We start from the raw sequence: 17,210 nt of genomic DNA on the forward strand, positions 1-17,210 counted from the left end.
TTAGTTTTTTTCAGTAACTCTATATTTTGTGGATGTAGCTCCAATCTGAAGTTATGAAAGAATCAGAAACTGGTATCACCCAAAAGATTCAAGTCCCAAAGATGGGGTCATTGAAGGCAGTTCGGCTCACTTCAACTACTGCCAAAAGTGAAAGGAGCTCATTTACCCACCGGCATTGAATCTTTTGTGTATGTATGGTTCCGTCACATTCAGCAGGTGAGCAACTGGACAGCCCATTAATCTGATCCCCTTTTCAGGTTTAATGCTGACTATCTTTAATCCCTATTCTACCTTGTGTCACGCACTGATTTTATTCACCTCAACTTACATTCATGATGCTTGGCTTTACCACCAACAAGTTCAAAATATCTTGGGTTGTGTGTGGTCTTGGGTTGTTTTAGTGGCTCAGTGAAGTCAAATTAGGAAGTTAAGAAAAAGAATTAAAAAAGAAAATTGGAGGCATCAGAGGCTGCTCTTTATTTTAAAGTTAAAATATAAGTAATAGGATACAGACTGGTTCGATCTGCAAAAGTGCGTAGAATGTGCTAGGTCAAAAGTATGATTCATATAAATGTAGGAGACAGTTCCATTCATTTTAATAAAGGGAATAAACATTAGACTAAAGGTATTTAAAAAAAAGTAAATTTATACTTGCGCTTTTTGTGCAATTTGTCAAATTTTATTTGCCAAATTTTTGTACAGTTTGAGATATTCTTTTGAAATAAAGGACATGACAATGAACCTGTCTCCTACACAACGGCTGCACACCTAACTTTCTGACGCTCACAGCATTTACATTTCTTATTGGTTGCAGTAGCCTTCCAGGTCGTAAAGGGAGCAGGTATTGCGACAGCAGTGATCCACTATTCCCCTCTTCATCATCTGACCCAGCTGTTTATTGAATGGATATTGCTGCTCTGCCTCATTTTCTTGAATGGACTCTTCACCACGTAATGCTGAAAGAGAATAATTCGACAGTATTTTATTTCCCCTGTCCTTAGAAAGTCAGACAGTATCTGTGCAAAAATAAATAGAGTTAAGGGGCTGGATTTTATGGGCTAAAAAGTCAATGGGGGTGGGAGGAAGATGGGCAGGTGGGGGAGGGTGGGGGCCAGTTCCTCCACAATCCCAACAGCTGCCCTACAGCAATTTAACACAGAAAGCAATATGATTTGCTTAAAGCGAGGTTTCCACCCTTAGAGTCCTGTCCAAGAGAGGTGCCAGTCAACTGGCAACTCTATTGCCCCAGTGGCATCAGCTGAGAGGAATGGCCACAGCTGGAACAAAAGACAGTCCCACCACCCCAAGGAGCTCGCTCAGGTAGGTTCGGGTTCTTAGATCTCTTGCTGGAAGGGGGCTAAGTTCAAGAATTTTGGGGCAAGTTTAAGGGGAGAATGACCTGGAGAAGGGGGCGCACTGGATACCATGTGATCCACAAATGAGTCCCCACCCCTGACCACCAACCCTTGCCCAACACCAGCACATGCAGCTAAAGCTGTTGGGCTTTCCACGTAGAGTGGCCCTCCCTCTGCTGCGGTGAAAATAATGGTGGTGGCGAGATGAGGCCCTTCAGTGGCCATTAATTGGGTGGGTGACCCAATATATTCCCCCTAGCACCCACCATTTCAGCAGAGTGAGTAGGAAGGCAGAGGGAAGGCCACTTGCTGTATGTATGGGCAGCACGGTAGCACAGTGGTGGGGCAGCATGGTAGCACAGTTGCTTCACAACTCCAGGGTTCCAGGTTTGATTCCTAGCTTGGGTCACTGTGCGGAGTCTGCATGTTCTCCTCGTGTCTGCGTGGGTTTCCCCTGGGTGCTCCGGTTTCCTCCCACAGTCCAAAGATGTGCAGTTTAGGTGGATTGGCCATGATAAGTTGCCCTTAGTGTCCATATAAAAAAGGTTAGGTGGGGTTATGAGGATAGAGTGGAGGTGTGGGCTTAGGTAGGGTGCTCTTTCCCAGAGCTGGTGCAGTCTCAATGGGCCAAATGGCCTCCTTCTGCACTGTAAATTCTATGAATTCTATGTTACATGCCCTACCTTCAAACCTGCCATAACATAACATCCAGCCCACTGTTTCATTTGAAATGTTAACACTTCAATGATACCGATGTTGAGTGTTTCCAACATTTCCTGCGTCTTTCTGATTTCCAATATCAGCAGTCTTTGCTGTTTTTCTACAAGAAAGTTTGACTTTGGATTTTGGCTCCTATTGTGAAGCATCGCTCCCTGATTATCCTTATACTTTCACTCGCTTGATCAATCCACAATATCCTGTGATTGGACGTATATACATGAGGAGAGGCCATCATTTTCCCACATCATGTCAGTGAAAGAAAGAACCTAACATTCACATCTCTATAAATCCTTCATTCTTTGAATTTACTTGAAAAGTTCTTAGCTGAACATCCACACAATTATGGAATATAGATTTCAGAAGAATGTGAAGAAGCATTTCGGCAGCAGTGAATGTGAAGAGATGCCCACAATGGGGAGGAGGACGTTTACTGCATCGGATGTTGGTTAGGCACATTAGCAAAAGAAGGGAATTCATGAGAATGTAGGTTTCACACAGCAAATATGTTCTGGGCCAAATGCATAATGGTGAGGAGGAAGCAAATTCAATGGTAGCTTTCAAAACAAAATTGAGTATTTACTTGACTCAGAAAAAATGGGAAATCTATGGGGACAATAAACAGGGAATGGGATGAATTGGATTATTCTTTTAAAAAGGGAAATGAGAAAGAGTAATTGATAAGATGGTAGATATGAAGGGCTGGGATTTTCAAAAAGATAAGGGGCCGATGCGGCCGGTAGATTCCAGGAGAGGCCTATCCCGGGAATCCCGAGAGCCATTATCTCATGAGATCTAGTTAGATCTCGCCACATGTAGCGATCTGGGTCCTGCCCGCAGGACGGGTTTAAGAACCCACTTAGCCGTGCATCTTTGGCCTCGCTGAGGAGACCCCAGCTGGGCACCGTTTGGTACTGGTACCCATAAACGGGGACCACTCAGGACAGTACTTTTGGGGGGGGGGGGGGTCTTCCAGGCAATTGAACGGCCCCAAGTAGTTGACCTCCAGGAAGGGTGGCACCCTGGCACTGCTGGTGCTATGCAAGCATGTTGGCACTGCCAGCCTGGCACCCTGGCAGTGCCACTTGGGCCCCTGATCAGTGCCATCTGGGTGATAGTCTGGCACTGTTAGGGTTCCCATGTGTCACTGCCAGACTGGCAGTGCCAGGTTGGATATTTGCCTGCGTCGGGATCGGGTGCAGGAGTGCCCTGCCCATGTGAGGTGGGGTACGGGAGGAGGCTTGACAACCCCCTTATAGGTGGTTTGGGGCATTGGTGGTGTCCGGGCGTGGCGGGGGGCACTGATGAGCTCTGCTCGCTGGACCGCACCCAAGATATTCAATATTTGATAATGTAGTCAACAGTAGACTCATAACCATGGTCAGAATATATGGATTCAGTAGCATAATTGAGAGCATGGTGGCTACAGTACAGAAAGCAGAGATTAAATGTTCAGGGTGGTTGCGTAGACTGGCAGAAAATGGGAATTATTGTACCCCTCAAATTGGTGCTGGATTCACTGCTGCTCACCATTTACACAAACAATTTGAACTTAAGAATCAGAGATGGGCAGGATTTTATACCCATCCTCCGATCCCAGGATTTTCCAGTCTCACTGAAGGTAATGGAATTTTGAATGGCTCGCTGCATTTTCCAGCCCAACCCCTCTGTGACAAGCCTGTAAAACTCCGTCCATAATTACAAAATTTGTGAATGACACCAAATTGAGGGTATATTTAATACTGTGAAAGAATGCAGTAAAACACAAAAAGACATTAATAAACTTGCAGAACAATTGTGCCAGTGACATGAAGGCAGCACGCTGGGGCAGTGGTTAGCACAGTTGCTTCATAGCTCAAGGGTTCCAGGTTTGATTCCCGGCTTGGTTCACTGTCTGTGTGGAGTCTGCACATTCTTAAGGGGCTGTTTAGCACACTGGGATAAGTCGCTGGCTTTGAAAGCAGACCAAGCAGGCCAGCAGCAGAGTTCGATTCTCGTAACAGCCTCCCTGAACAGGCGCCGGAATGTGGCAACTAGGGTCTTTTCACAGTAACTTCATTGAAGTCTACTCATGACAATAAGCATTTTTCATTTCATTTTTCCCCATGTCTGCGTGGGTTTTCTCCGGGTGCTCCGGTCTCCTCCCACAGCCCAAAGATGTGCAGGTTAGGTGGATTGGCCATGCTAAATTGCCCTTAGTGACCAAAAAGTTTGGGTGGGGTTACAGGGATAGGGTGAAGGTGTGGCCTTGAGTAGCGTGCACTTTCCAAGGGCCGGTGCAGACTCGATGGGCCAAATGGCCTCCTTTAGCACTGTAAATTCTACTATTCTCTAATTCCATAATATACATGTGTGAGAATTTACATTTTGGGGAGAAAGAATAAGGGCCACAAATAAATTTGAATCTAAAGGGAATACAGCAGCAAATGGATCTCAAGTGGATAGCTTCACTAGTCATTAAAAGTAGCAAAGCAAGTTATTGGAGATTAGATAAATGTAAACAAATCCCTGGGAGCCCTCATTGCGCCCGATTTGGTGTCGGGATGAGACTGTTGAATCTCACGAGTGGCCCTCACAAAATTTGTGACTCTCGAAGCGCCTCGTGAGATTTAACAAAATCTCAGAAGACGTCGTGATCTGGATCTTGCCCTCACTGGACGTGATCCAAATCTGCATATTCAAATGATCCATTAGGCATTTAAATTAGCCACTGAATGAATCAGTTAGTGCTGGTTTCCACAAATGTGGACCAGTCATAATGGCACCTGGGGGTTAATGGCATAATGGCAGCCTGGCACCCTGGCAGTGTCACACGGGCACCATGGCACTGTGATCCTGGAACTGCCAAGGTGCCAAGATGACATTGCCGGGCTGGCAGGGGCACTGTCAGGGTTCCAGGGTGGTAGTGTCTGGGTGCTAGATTGCCACTGCTAGGGGTTGGGCCCGGGGGGTGGGTGGGGGGCGGGCTTTCCAGGTAGAGGGGCTGTGAGCGGGTGTTACGAGGGGACTCCGTGAGGATGGGGGAGAAGGGAATCGGCTGAAGGGGATGGGGGGGGAGAAAGATTGAGACAGCCAGACAATATGGTGCCCCGATCTGCGAGGAACCTTATCTGCTGGGATGGCCAGCAGGAAATTACTTAAGCGTGGCCACAGCAGAGAAAAACTCCCCGAGGCCCAACAAAATGGCAAAGTGTCATTGAATAGCAGGGTATTTCTCAGGACATTCAAGACCGGACATTATTTTTTTCCGTTGAGTCACTGCCTTAATAGTAGAATAGAATGGCAAAGCAGGGAAGTTACAATAAACTTGTCTGGAATATTGGTCAGATCACGCTTAGAGTATTGCATACAATTCTGGTCTCCATATTACAAAACAAAACAAAACAAAAGGGACACAGAGAAGCTGGAGAAGGTGAAGAGAAGATTTATAAGGATATTGAACCAGTATTGAGAGGTTCCAGCTATCAGGAAAGACTGAACTGCAGTTGGGAATCTTTTTTTCTAGATAAGACATGACTAAGGGGTGGCCAAATTGAGATCTTTAAAATTATTGAAGAGTTTGATCGGGCACAGGTAAAGAAGATGTTTCCACTTGTAGCCAGTCCAAATTAGGGAGGATAAAAGGAAAAGACAGTCACCAATAAATCGAATAAAGAACTCAGGTGAATTCAATACCTACAAGAAGTTAGAATGTGGAAATCGATTTCAAGTGGAATAGTTGAGGCAAATAGTTTAATGTATTTAAGGGGACGCTATAAGTACATGAGGGAGAAAGGAAGAGGAGGACATGTTGATGGGGTTAGATGAAGTAGGGAGCGTAATGCAGTAACATGCTTGTAATTCTATATATTGAAGTCCCAATGGCTCAAGAGTGTTGAATGTTTCTGCGAAGGAAGAGACTAATTTGAAAGTTCCCCTTAGCATCCTTCAAAGTCCATTAAAATGAAAATCTCTTTTTACTTTTCATTCATGGGATGTGGGCACCACATGCTGTGCCAGCATTTATTGCCCATCCCTAATTGCCCTTGAGGGGGCAGTTAAGAGTTAACCACATTTCATTGGGTCTGGAGTCACAATGTAGGCCAGACCAGGTAAGGATGGCAGATTTCCTTCCCTAAAGGACATTAGTGAGCCAGATGGGTTTTTACGACAATCGGCAATGGTTTCATGGTCATCATTAAATTTTTAATTCCAGATTTTTACTGAATTCAAATTTCACCATCTGCAATGGCAAGATTTTAACCTGGGTCCCCAGGGCATTACTCTGGGTCTTTGTTTTACTCATCCAGTGACAATACCACTATGCCACCACCTCCCCTTCATGATTCAGATGTTGCTGGGCCGTTGGTTTCTGATCCCGTGCCAGATTCAGGGTGACCATATGCGTCCCCATAATTACGACATATGGAAAGGAAATCCATTTATTAATTGTATTTAGAGTTTGGTGAACATACCTAGGAACTGCTCCGTGCCTCTTCTTACTTTAGGTACATAGTAGAAACCCTTTTGTCCACACACAAAGTACAGAGTCTCTACTAGATGCGAGCCACACAGGTGCTGTGAAGGTAATGTTTCTAATCCTTTTGGGCAAGAAAAGACGACCAGTACAGCCACCAGCACGATTTGGTTCCAAAGCACCATTTCAATGATTAAATGTGGTACTCCCTTTTAAAAAGAAAAGAAAGAAAACATTGCATGTATATAATGTCTTTCACATCCACGATATCTGCTTCACAGTGAATTGATTACCTTTGAATTGTTGCCAATGTGTTTACAGGCAGGCACAGTACCTAATATTTGCACAGCAAGATCGCAAAAACTGTAAGAGATAAATGGTTAGATTGACTTCTTTTGGTGACGGTGTTTGAGGGATTAAATATTGGCCAGAGCACCTCGCTGCTCATCTTTGAAAAGGGAGCCCTCACTTCCATCTTGAACAGGCTGGTCCGCTTTCTCATTTTAACCTCTCAACAGAAAAACAATGCCAACCCTTGTCAACCTTGGTTAATGTCCAAGTCCTGGAGGGGGGTTTGAACATGCAACCTTGCAACCAGCTGAGGGTGAGACTTGGAAAGCAACAGACCTTGGAGGAACAATTTGATCAATTTTGTAAACAACATGCTATACCAAGTTCAAAGTTTCGTCCGGATCTCAATTTCAAAAACATTTCATAGTATTCTTACCTGACGAGTCTGTTGCAGCTTCTCTGAACCTGTTTGAATGTGTAATGACCACTGGGAGAGCAAGTTAATTTATACAGCAAGCTGGTCATCTGTGTTTTTTTAAAATTCCATATTTGGCTCTTAAAGCATCTTTAAACTTTGTTCCTCTGGTAAAAATATTGCTGACTTTGCACATTAGGTAATTGTTAGATTTTGCAACTCATTTAACTTATACCCTATTTGTTTGCACTGGTAATCTCTATCCTTCATTTATTCGCAGCATCAGACACTGTTCATAAAACATGGTCGCTTCACTTTCAAGTGCTGTTAAACCTCACTGAACAATCTGAAATTGTCCACTAGTCAATTAGTAACAACTGCACCCATTTTGGTAGGTGCTGTTGATATATTAATTGCATTTCATTGTTTTGCTCATTAGACTCAGTGACGGAAATAGGACACTTCTGAGCACTTAAGGCGGTGGGCGGCCCATCTTAATGAACCTGTTGATTCGTTGATGTAGCAGTTTTCTAGGAATTGAACAGAATTGTATTGACGTGGGTCAGGCAATGATTTTGCCATCACCTTTCCCACTACCCTCTGATCTCCCCAGATCTGTATGATTAATGGCTCACTCTCTTTTTCCCACTGTTCAGCTATTTCTGTTTCCCTTCACTCCCTGCTTTCTCTCATTCTTTCTGGTCATCGACAAGCCCTGAGGTGCCTTTAGTTCTTGTATTTTATTATGTTTCTTTCTTGGGTCATTGCCCCACATCCACAGTTGAAATGTTGATCTTCTGCTGAATGTTCTCTCCTTTTCTCTTTCCTCCTCTGGAAGATGTTGGAGGTCAATCTGGATTTTGTGTAACAATGTAAATGGATAATAGTGAATCAACTGCCTGTTTATATCTCATCAAGTTTAATTTCCATTGACATCAATGGGTGAGATGGGAAACAGCCTGCTGATTCAATATTACCTAATTTACACATTTGCACAAAGCCAACATCTATCTTGTTGCCTCTTACTGGGTTACTGTTCCATGGGAACCAACAGCCTTCAAGTCGCTGGTCTCCATGTGTGAATCTGACATTTGGTGCCAATATACTATTAGAAAATGGTGGATATCCCAATCAGGCCCGTTTTGGACCTCAGTCAGTGTTCATGCATGCATCTTACCCAAACAGGAAACCTTGGATAGCAATTAAGAATGGAAACTCTGCTTGGCACTTTTCTTCCTTAGTGCCCGCATTCTCACATCCTGGCTCAAATCAGCTATTTCAGGGTAAAAATGGATCTTCCCAGCCTGAATGGCTCAGTTGCTTGTTAGATATGAGCTGTCAATCAGGAAACAAAGTAAGCATTGATGCGACCATCAATTAACTCGAGACGAAGAGTTGAAGTGAACAGTGCCTTTAATCAGCTAGAACTGTGCCTGCCTGCAACTGCTCTGTACTGACTGCCGCCTGCAGGGCAGCAACTCCATATACCCCCCCCCCCAGAAGGGGCAGAGCCGGGGCGGAGCCCACAAGGGCACCAACATGATACAAGGCGGTGTAATACAATACAATAGTCCATAGGTGGAGCCCCCAAGGGCGACAACATCGTACAATGCAATGCAGCGGTGAATGGCTGCCACAATATATTCACCACATTCACCCCCTGTTAAAAAAAATTGAAGTCCAGCGGGGGTGAAGTGGCTCACAGGTTGAGTCTGTCTGGCGCCCTGATTGTGCGCTGCGATCGCCTGAGCTCGGGTTTCGCTGCGGGCACGGGTGTTGAACTCGTTGATGCGGGCACGGGTGTGGACTCCGGGAGTGTGTCTTCTGGAGCTTCACCCCTGTAGGTCAGCGATGGGGGGAGGGGGTGTAGCAGAGGGGGTGGAGGCCATGTAGGGGTGGGGGCGCTGTTCGGTGGAGGTTGGGGGGGGGTAGGTGATGGTCATAGGGGATCCTGCGGGTGCCAGGTCCCGGAGGGAGACTTTATCTTGTCGGCCGTCGTGCTGTGCTAAGTAGGCATGCTGGGGGTTAGCATGAAGGAGCTGGACCCTCTCGACCAGGGGATCGGACTTATGGCTGCTCACATGTTTTCGGAGGAGTACGGGCCCTGCGTCGTCAGCCAGGCTGGAAGCGAGACCCCGGTGGTGGATTTCCTAGGGAAAACAAACAGGCGGTCATGAGGGGGTCTCATTCGTGGCTGTGCAAAGAAGGGACATAATGGGGTTAACCCCCCCAGGAAGACCTGCTGCCAGTGGGAAACTGGGAGACTCCTAAACCGTAGGGCCAGGAGGACGGCCTTCTATACCGTTGCGTTCTCCCTCTCCACCTGCCCATTTCCCCGGGGGTTGTAACTGGTAGTCCTGCTCGAGGCGATGCCCTTATCGAGCATGTGCTGGCGCAGTACATCGCTCATAAACGAAGTGCCCCGGTCACTGTGGACGTAAGTGGGGAAACCGAACAAGGTGAAGATACTGTTTAGGGCCTTAATGACGGTGGCCGCGGTCATGTCGGGGCAAGGGATTGCAAAGGGGAAGCAGGAGTATTCGTCAACGACGTTGAGAAATTACGCGTTTCGGTTGGTAGAGGGGAGGGGCCCTTTGAAGTCGGGATGCCTTCACCAGGTGGGCCTTATCTGGTCGATAGAAGTGCGGCTTACACTCCGCGCAGATTTGGCAGTCCCTGGTCATGGCCCTGACCTCCTTGGTGGAGTAGGGCAAGTTGCGGGCTTTGATGTAGTGGAGAGGCCGGGTGACCCCCGGGTGGCAGAGGTTGTTGTGAATGCCCCGGAGTCGGTCATCTTGTGCACTGGCGCAAGTGCCGCGGGACAGGGCATCTGGGGGCTCATTGAGCTTCCCAGGACGATACACGATATCGTAATTATAGGTGGAGAGTTCGATCCTCCACCTCAAGATTTTATCATTCTTCATCATTTTATCATTCTTGCCCCGCTGTGTGTTGTCGAACATGAAGGCTACCGACCGTTGGTCGGTGACGAGGGTGAACCTCCTACCAGCGAGGTAGTGCTTCCAATGCCGTTCAGCTTCCACAATGGCTTCTGCTTCTTTTTCAACTGAGGAGTGTCGAATCTCGGATGCGTTGAGAGTACGGGAGAAAAAGGCTACGAGCCTGCCTACCTGATTAAGGGTAGCAGCGAGGTCGACCTCTGACGCGTCGCTCTCCACCTGGAAGGGGATGAACTCGTCCACCACGTGCATCGAGGCTTTAGCAATATCTGCCTTGATGCGGCCTCAGCCACCAGTGGGAAGATGGTAGCTTTGATACGTGGGCGGGCTTTGTCCGCATAGTTGGGGACCCACTGGCCGTAATAGGAAAAGAACCCAAAGCATCTTTTCAGGGCCTTGTGGCAGTGGGGGAGGGGGAGCTGCTGGAGGGGGCGCATGCGGTCGGGCTTGGGCCCTAGGACTCTGTTTTCCACGACATAGCCAAGGATGGCAAGTTGGGTTGTGTGGAAAACTCATTTCTCCTTGTTATAAGTGAGGTTGAGGGCTCAGGCAGTTTGGAGAAACTTCTGAAGGTTGGCGTCGTGGTCCTGCTGGTCATGGCCATAGATGGTGACGTTGTCCAGGTACGGAAATGTGGCCTGCAGCCCGTACTGGTCCACCATTCGGTCCATCATTCTTTGGAAGGCCGAGACCCCGTTGGTGATGCCGAAGGGGACCCGGAGGAAGTGGAAGAGGTGGCCGTCTGCCGTGCTCTCTGGGTCTTCTGGGCGGATTGGGAGCTGGTGGTAGGCAGACTTCAGATCTACAGTGGAGAACACCCGGTCGTGTGCGATCTGATTCACCATGTCTGCTATCTGGGGGAGGGGGTACACATCGAGGTGCGTGTACCGGTTTATGGTTTGGCTGTCATCTACAACCATCCAGTTCTTTTCCCCAGTCCTGACGACCACCACCTGGGCTCTCCAGGGGCTATTACTGGCCTCGATGATCCCTTTCCTCAAGAGCTATTGGACCTCGGACTTGATTAAAGTCCTATCCTGGATGCTGTACCGCCTCCTCCTGCTGGTGATGGGTTTACAGTCGGCGGTGAGGTTCGAGAAGAGCGGGGGAGAGTCATCCTTCAGGGTCGCGAGGCTACATACGGTGAGCCCGCCAAACTTCAGGGTCAGGCTCCTGAGGTTGCACTGGAAGTCCAGTCCCAACAGGAGAGGAGCGCAGAGATCGGGGAGTACACATAGTTTAAAATTTGCGTATTCGACGTTCGCGACAATGTACCCCGGATCTGCACTGAATGCGATCCGGAAGCAAGGGAGATTGAGATGCGGGGAAGATTTGGAGAGAGCAGCGCCTTACCGTGTCTGGGTGTACGAAGCTCTCCATGCTCCCGGAGTCAAACAGGCAGGGCGTGTCGTGCCCATTGACCAAGACGGTCATCATGGTGTTCCTGAGGTGCTTTGGGCGTGACTGGTCAACGGTGACTGCACCGAGTTGCAGGTAGCCGGTGTGGTCAGAGGTGGTGGGGTGGTCCCAAGATGGCGGCCCCCGTCGGTCGCACGTGTCGGGCGGCGATGAAGATGGCGGCCAAGATGGCAGCCCTCATGAGTCGCACGCGTTGCGTAGAGTCGAAGATGGCTGCCCCCACAGACAACACGAGGTGGAGGACGCGTCCGAAGGGGGCGGAGCTGGCAAGATTTCAGATCTACAGCCATGCTGCGGGGTCTGCGGGCCTGTGATTCTGAGAGTAAGGCCTGTGATTTGGAGGACTTGGACCTGGCCAGGCTAACTTTGGCAAAGTGTCCTTTCTTGCCGCAGGCGCTACAGGTCGCGTTCCGAGCCGTGCAACGCTGCCTGAGGTGCTGGTGCTGGTCATAGAAATAGCAGGGTAGCCCCCGGATTGGGCGGGCAGCCGTGCGGCACAGGCCTGGGGTACCATCTGGTCGGGTGTCCACGAGGGGGTTGCGTGGTCGGAGGGGAAAGCGTTGAGGCCCTGAAACGCTACTTCTAGGGAGGTGGCTAGTTTTACCGACTCTTCTAGGTCGAGGGTGCCCTTCTCGAGCAGGCGCTGTTTGACGTAGTTGGACTGGACACCAGCCACATAGGCGTCCAGGATGGCGAGTTCCATGTGTTGTGAGGCTGTGATGGCCTTGTAGTTGCAGCTTCGCGCGGGTGCTTTCAGTTCGCGTAGGTACTCCTCCAGCGATTCAATGGGACATTAGCGGCGAGTGGTGAGGAGATGCCACACGAACACTTTGTTCACCGGCCTCACGTATTGCCACTTCAGGATCGCGACCGCGTCTGCGTATGAGGTCGCTTATCCCGATTTGCACGGAGATTCGATGGCTCACCCGGGCGTGGTGGAGGCTCAGTTTCTGTTCTTCAGTGATGGAGGGTGAGGAGGAGGCGGCGAGGTAGGCCTCAAAACAGCGGAGCCGGTGCAAAAAAATCCCTTTGGCTTCAGTGGCCTGTGGGTCGAGCTCCAGTCGATCAGGTTTGTGGACTGCTTCCATCGTGATGTTGTAGCTGATTAAATTGATGCGACCATCAATTCACTCGAGACGAAGAGTTGAAGTGAACAGTGGCTTTAATCAGCTAGAACAGTGCCTGCCTGCGACTACTCTGCACTGAGAGCCGCCTGCAGGGCAGCAGCTCTATATATCCCCCCGAAGGGGTGGAGCCAGAGGCGGAGCCCACAAGGGCACCAACATGATTATAATGTGGTGTAATATAATACAATGGTCCATAGGTGGAGCCCACAAGGGCAACAACATAGTACAATGCAATACAGTGGTGAATGGCTGCCATAATACATTCACCACAAGCATGATATCTAATTGTGTGTTTTTTCTAACTTATAACACTTTTCAGACGTGAGAAGTTTCATATAAAACATAGTTTATGCATAAAAAGAACCTGTAGAAAGTTTGGGGTCCATAATCTTCGGGAGAATGGGCTGAAGAGATTAAATGTGTACCTCAATAATGTGTCCAAGTCGTTCAGTTCTTTTACCCAAATTACAGATCACAATATACGTTTGTCTTCCTGGAATATAAAGACCTGCATGCATTTTCAAGTACATCTTGGTCATGGACAAATGTTTGGCAAGCACTAGAATTTATACTTTAAGGTTTAGAATCAGTTGTTTTCGCAAACTGTTTCACATAATGAGTTACGTTTGGAGTCCAGTGACTGTCATGGACATGAACGTACACATTTATTCTGCAGAGGGAGGATTTGCAATTTGTAGAATAGGTAACAACAAAGGAAAATGTCACCTCTATAGATTAGAGTTTTTATTGCGGAAAAATATCATCTGGTGCCTCACATGCAGAAGGAAAATTAATACTGAGCCCAAGAGAAAGCCATTAGGATGAATGATTAACACCTCAGTTAAAGATGTGGGTTGCAAGAAAGGTTTTAGAAGAGGAGAGGAAGTTGAAAAGGCTGGGGAAATTGGAAAGGGAATTTCAGGAAGTGCAGATGGAACCTTTGTGCCTGCAGAGTGGTTTAGGCCGATGTCTGGGAGTCCTGACCTGACTTCTCAGTCATAATTGACATGTGACTCAGGATGTCCATCCCATCTATACACAATGGAGAACACAATGCTACGATTGGAATTATGCTACATTTTTTTAAATGTTAAACACTGGTAGGTGTTGTGAAAGATTTTGATTACGAGGTTGATTAAAAAATGCCTTTATTAAGAGTATGGTTAGAAAGCTGAATTCTCTAGTAGAAGTTGCAGGTTTTCTGGGAGATGGAGACAAGTTCATTAATAATGGAGTTGGGACACAGATAAATCATAACTTCACTGAGTGTTGAAACTAGCTTGAATAGTTGAAAGGTTTACTCCTGTTCCTCTGTATCACTGATTGACATTGTAACATATAGAATCTACAGTGCAGAAGAAGGTCATTCGGCCCATCGAGTCTGCACCGGCCCTTGGAAAGAGCACCCCACCTTAGCCCACACCTTCACTCTATCCCCGCAACCCAATAACCCCACCTATCCTTTTTGGACTCTAAGGACAATTTAGCATGGCCAGTCCACCTAACCTGCACATCTTTGGACTGTGGGAGGGAACTGGAGCACCCGGAGGAAACCCACGCAGACACAGGGAGAACATGCAGACTCCACACAGTGGCCCAAGCCGGGATTCGAACTTGGGACCTTATGTACCATCAATTGAACGCGAGATGAGTTGCTGTACAAAAGTATGGCTTTAATCAGCTAGATGTTAGCCCTGCGGTTGACTACAGTAAATGGACGACCGCCGGGAGTACTGGGTATTTAAACCCCGCCCTGGAGGCGGGGTTAACTCAGCCTCTCGACCAATCGGGCGCCGTCACATGACTGGTCTCAACCAATTGGTCGCAAGGCACATGACCGACCAGGGCCAATGGTAAGTCGGTGTTCTGCACCAATGGCAGGCAGCTATGTTAATCATACCACCACATTCATCCCTTGTGGATAAAGAACCCGGGAGGGGGGGGGTGTCAACGTGAGCTTGGGGGGGGGGGGGGGGGGGGGGAGGGAGAACTGGTGGTATGAGTAGTAGCGATATAAGGAAAAAAAATGTATCCTTGGCTTCCCACTGGCCCAGACATTTAGCAACAGTACATACTGTCCATACAAGGTCCATGTTGTTGTTAAAAGTTAAATGGACCCGATCAGCATTTTCATTGCCCGTGACATCCTGGCCGACCACCGCAGTGGAGTTGGTGATGCTGGTTCAGCCGATGGTGGTGGTTCCGCTGATGCCCTGGAGTCCGGGGGCGATGGTCCTTGAACTGTCTCCGTAACCCGGGCTGGTGGTGGAGACACCATGGATGGGGGAGGGGTGGCCTGGGTGGGGCGCTGGGGGAGAAAGAACGGGGGGGGTCTGTGGTGAAGGGGGGGAGGGCCGCACACCGGCGGGTGCCAGGTCCCGGAGGGAGACCGTGTCCTGCCGACCGTTGGGGTACTCCACGTACGCATACTGCGGGTTAGCGTGGAGTAACTGGACTTGTTCCACCAACGGGTCGGACTTGTGCACCCACACATGCTTCCGGAGCAACATGGGTCCGGGGGCGGCCAGCCACGTCGGGAGAGGGGATCCGGAGGACGACTTCCTGGGGAAAACAAGAAGACGTTCTTGAGGTATCTGATTTGTTGTGGTACAGAGGAGTGAGCGGATAGAATATAGGGCATCGGGGATAACCTCTTGCCATCGGGAAATAGGGAGATCTCTGGACCGGAGGGCCAGTAGTATGGTCTTCCAGATGGTACCATTCTCCCGCTCGACCTGTCCGTTACCCCAAGGGTTATAGCTAGTCGTCCTGCTAGAGGCTATGCCCCTGTTGAGCAGGAATTGATGCAGCTCGTCGCTCATAAATGATGACCCCCGATCGCTATGTATGTACGCGGGGTAGCCGAACAGGGAGAAGATGGAGAAGAGGGCCTTAATGACGGTCGATGTGGTCATGTTGGGGCAGGGAATGGCGATGGGGAAGCGGGAGTATTCATCGATTACCGTCAGGAAGTAAATGTTGCGGTTGCTAGAGGGAAGGGGCCCCTTGAAGTCAATGCTAAGACGTTCGAAGGGGCGGGATGCTTTGATCAGATGCGCGCGTTCGGGGCGGTAGAAGTGCGGTTTGCACTCTGCGCAGATGTGGCAGTCACGGGTTACTGTCCTGACTTCCTCGATGGAGAAGGGCAGGTTGCGGGCCTTTATGAAATGGTAGAAACGTGTCACCCCGGGATGGCAGAGGTCCGCGTGGAGGGAGCGGAGGCGGTCTATCTGCGCGCTGGTGCAGGTACCGTGGGACAGGGCATCAGGAGGCTCATTGAGCTTCCCAGGACGATACAAGATATCATAGTTGTACGTGGACAACTCGATCCGCCACCGTAAGATCTTGTCGTTCTTAATCTTGCCCCTCTGTGCATTATCGAAAATGAAGGCCACTGACCGTTGGTCTGTGAGGAGGGTAAACTTCCTGCCGGCCAAATAGTGCCTCCAATGTCGCACCGCTTCAACTATGGCCCAGGCTTCCTTTTCCACAGAGGAGTGGCGGAGTTCGGAAGCCTGGAGGGTTCTGGAGAAGAAGGCCACGGGTCTGCCCGCTTGGTTCAGGGTGGCCGCCAGAGCTACTTCTGATGCGTCGCTCTCGAACTGGAAGGGGAGGGACTCATCAATGGCGCGCATCGTGGCCTGTGCGATGTCCGCTTTGATGTGGCTAAAGGCCTGGCAGGCCTCCGACGACGGTGGGAAGGTCGTGGACTGAATGAGGGGACGGGCCTTGTCGGCGTAATTGGGAACCCATTGGGCGTAGTAAGCGAAGAAACCCGGGCAGCGTTTGAGGGATTTGAGGGTATTGGGGAGAGGGAGTTCCATCAGGGGGCGCATGCATTCAGGGTCAGGGCCTATCACTCCGTTACGCACTACGTAGCCGAGGATGGCTAGACGGTCGGTGCTAAACACGCACTTATCCTTATTGTAAGTGAGGTTAAGGAGTTTTGCAGTTTGGAGAAATTTTCGGAGGTTGGTGTCATGGTCCTGCTGGTTGTGGCCGCAGATGGTGACATTATCGAGGTACGGGAAGGTAGCCCGTAATCCGTACTTGTCGACCATTCGGTCCATCTCCCGTTGGAAGACCCCATTTGTGACACCGAATGGAACCCTGAGGAAGTGGTAGAGGCGCCCATCAGCCTCGAACGCGGTGTACTTGCGGTCACTCACACGGATGGGGAGCTGGTGATAGGCGGACTTGAGGTCCACAGTGGAGAAGACTTTGTATTTCGCGATCTCGTTTACCATGGCGGAAATACGGGGGAGAGGATACGCGTCCAGTTGCGTAAACCGGTTGATGGTCTGGCTATAGTCGATGACCATCCGTTTTTTCTCCCCAGTCCGGACCACCAGCACTTGAGCTCGCCAGGGACTGTTGCTGGCCTCGATGACCCCTTCCTTCAGCAACCTCTGGACCTCGGACCTGATGAAGGTCCGGTCCTGGGCGCTGTACCGTCTGCTCCGTGTCGCG

General features: G+C 49.3%; 1 protein-coding gene across 1 annotated transcript; it reads right to left on the minus strand.

The window, feature by feature from the left end:
- Positions 1–453: 453 nt before the first annotated feature.
- Positions 454–7,274, minus strand: LOC119971004 (insulin-like). Its single transcript, XM_038806124.1, has 3 exons — positions 7,256–7,274; positions 6,527–6,737; positions 454–956 (listed from the first exon to the last, which is right to left on the minus strand). Exons 2-3 carry the CDS (start codon positions 6,711–6,713, stop codon positions 802–804), a joined length of 342 nt encoding a protein of 113 aa, XP_038662052.1. The 5' UTR covers positions 6,714–6,737; positions 7,256–7,274; the 3' UTR covers positions 454–801.
- Positions 7,275–17,210: the final 9,936 nt, after the last annotated feature.

Source organism: Scyliorhinus canicula, chromosome 9 (assembly GCF_902713615.1).
Source record: "Scyliorhinus canicula chromosome 9, sScyCan1.1, whole genome shotgun sequence".
NCBI classification, from domain to species: Eukaryota; Metazoa; Chordata; class Chondrichthyes; order Carcharhiniformes; family Scyliorhinidae; genus Scyliorhinus; species Scyliorhinus canicula.

Coding starts and splice junctions, on each gene's coding strand:
- LOC119971004 (XM_038806124.1), bottom strand. CDS start 6,713: ATGGTGCTTTGGAACCAAATCGTGCTGGTGGCTGTACTGGTCGTCTTT. Junction 957..6,526: donor AGGCACGGAGCAGTTCCTAG/GTATGTTCACCA, acceptor ATTCTCTTTCAG/CATTACGTGGTGAAGAGTCC.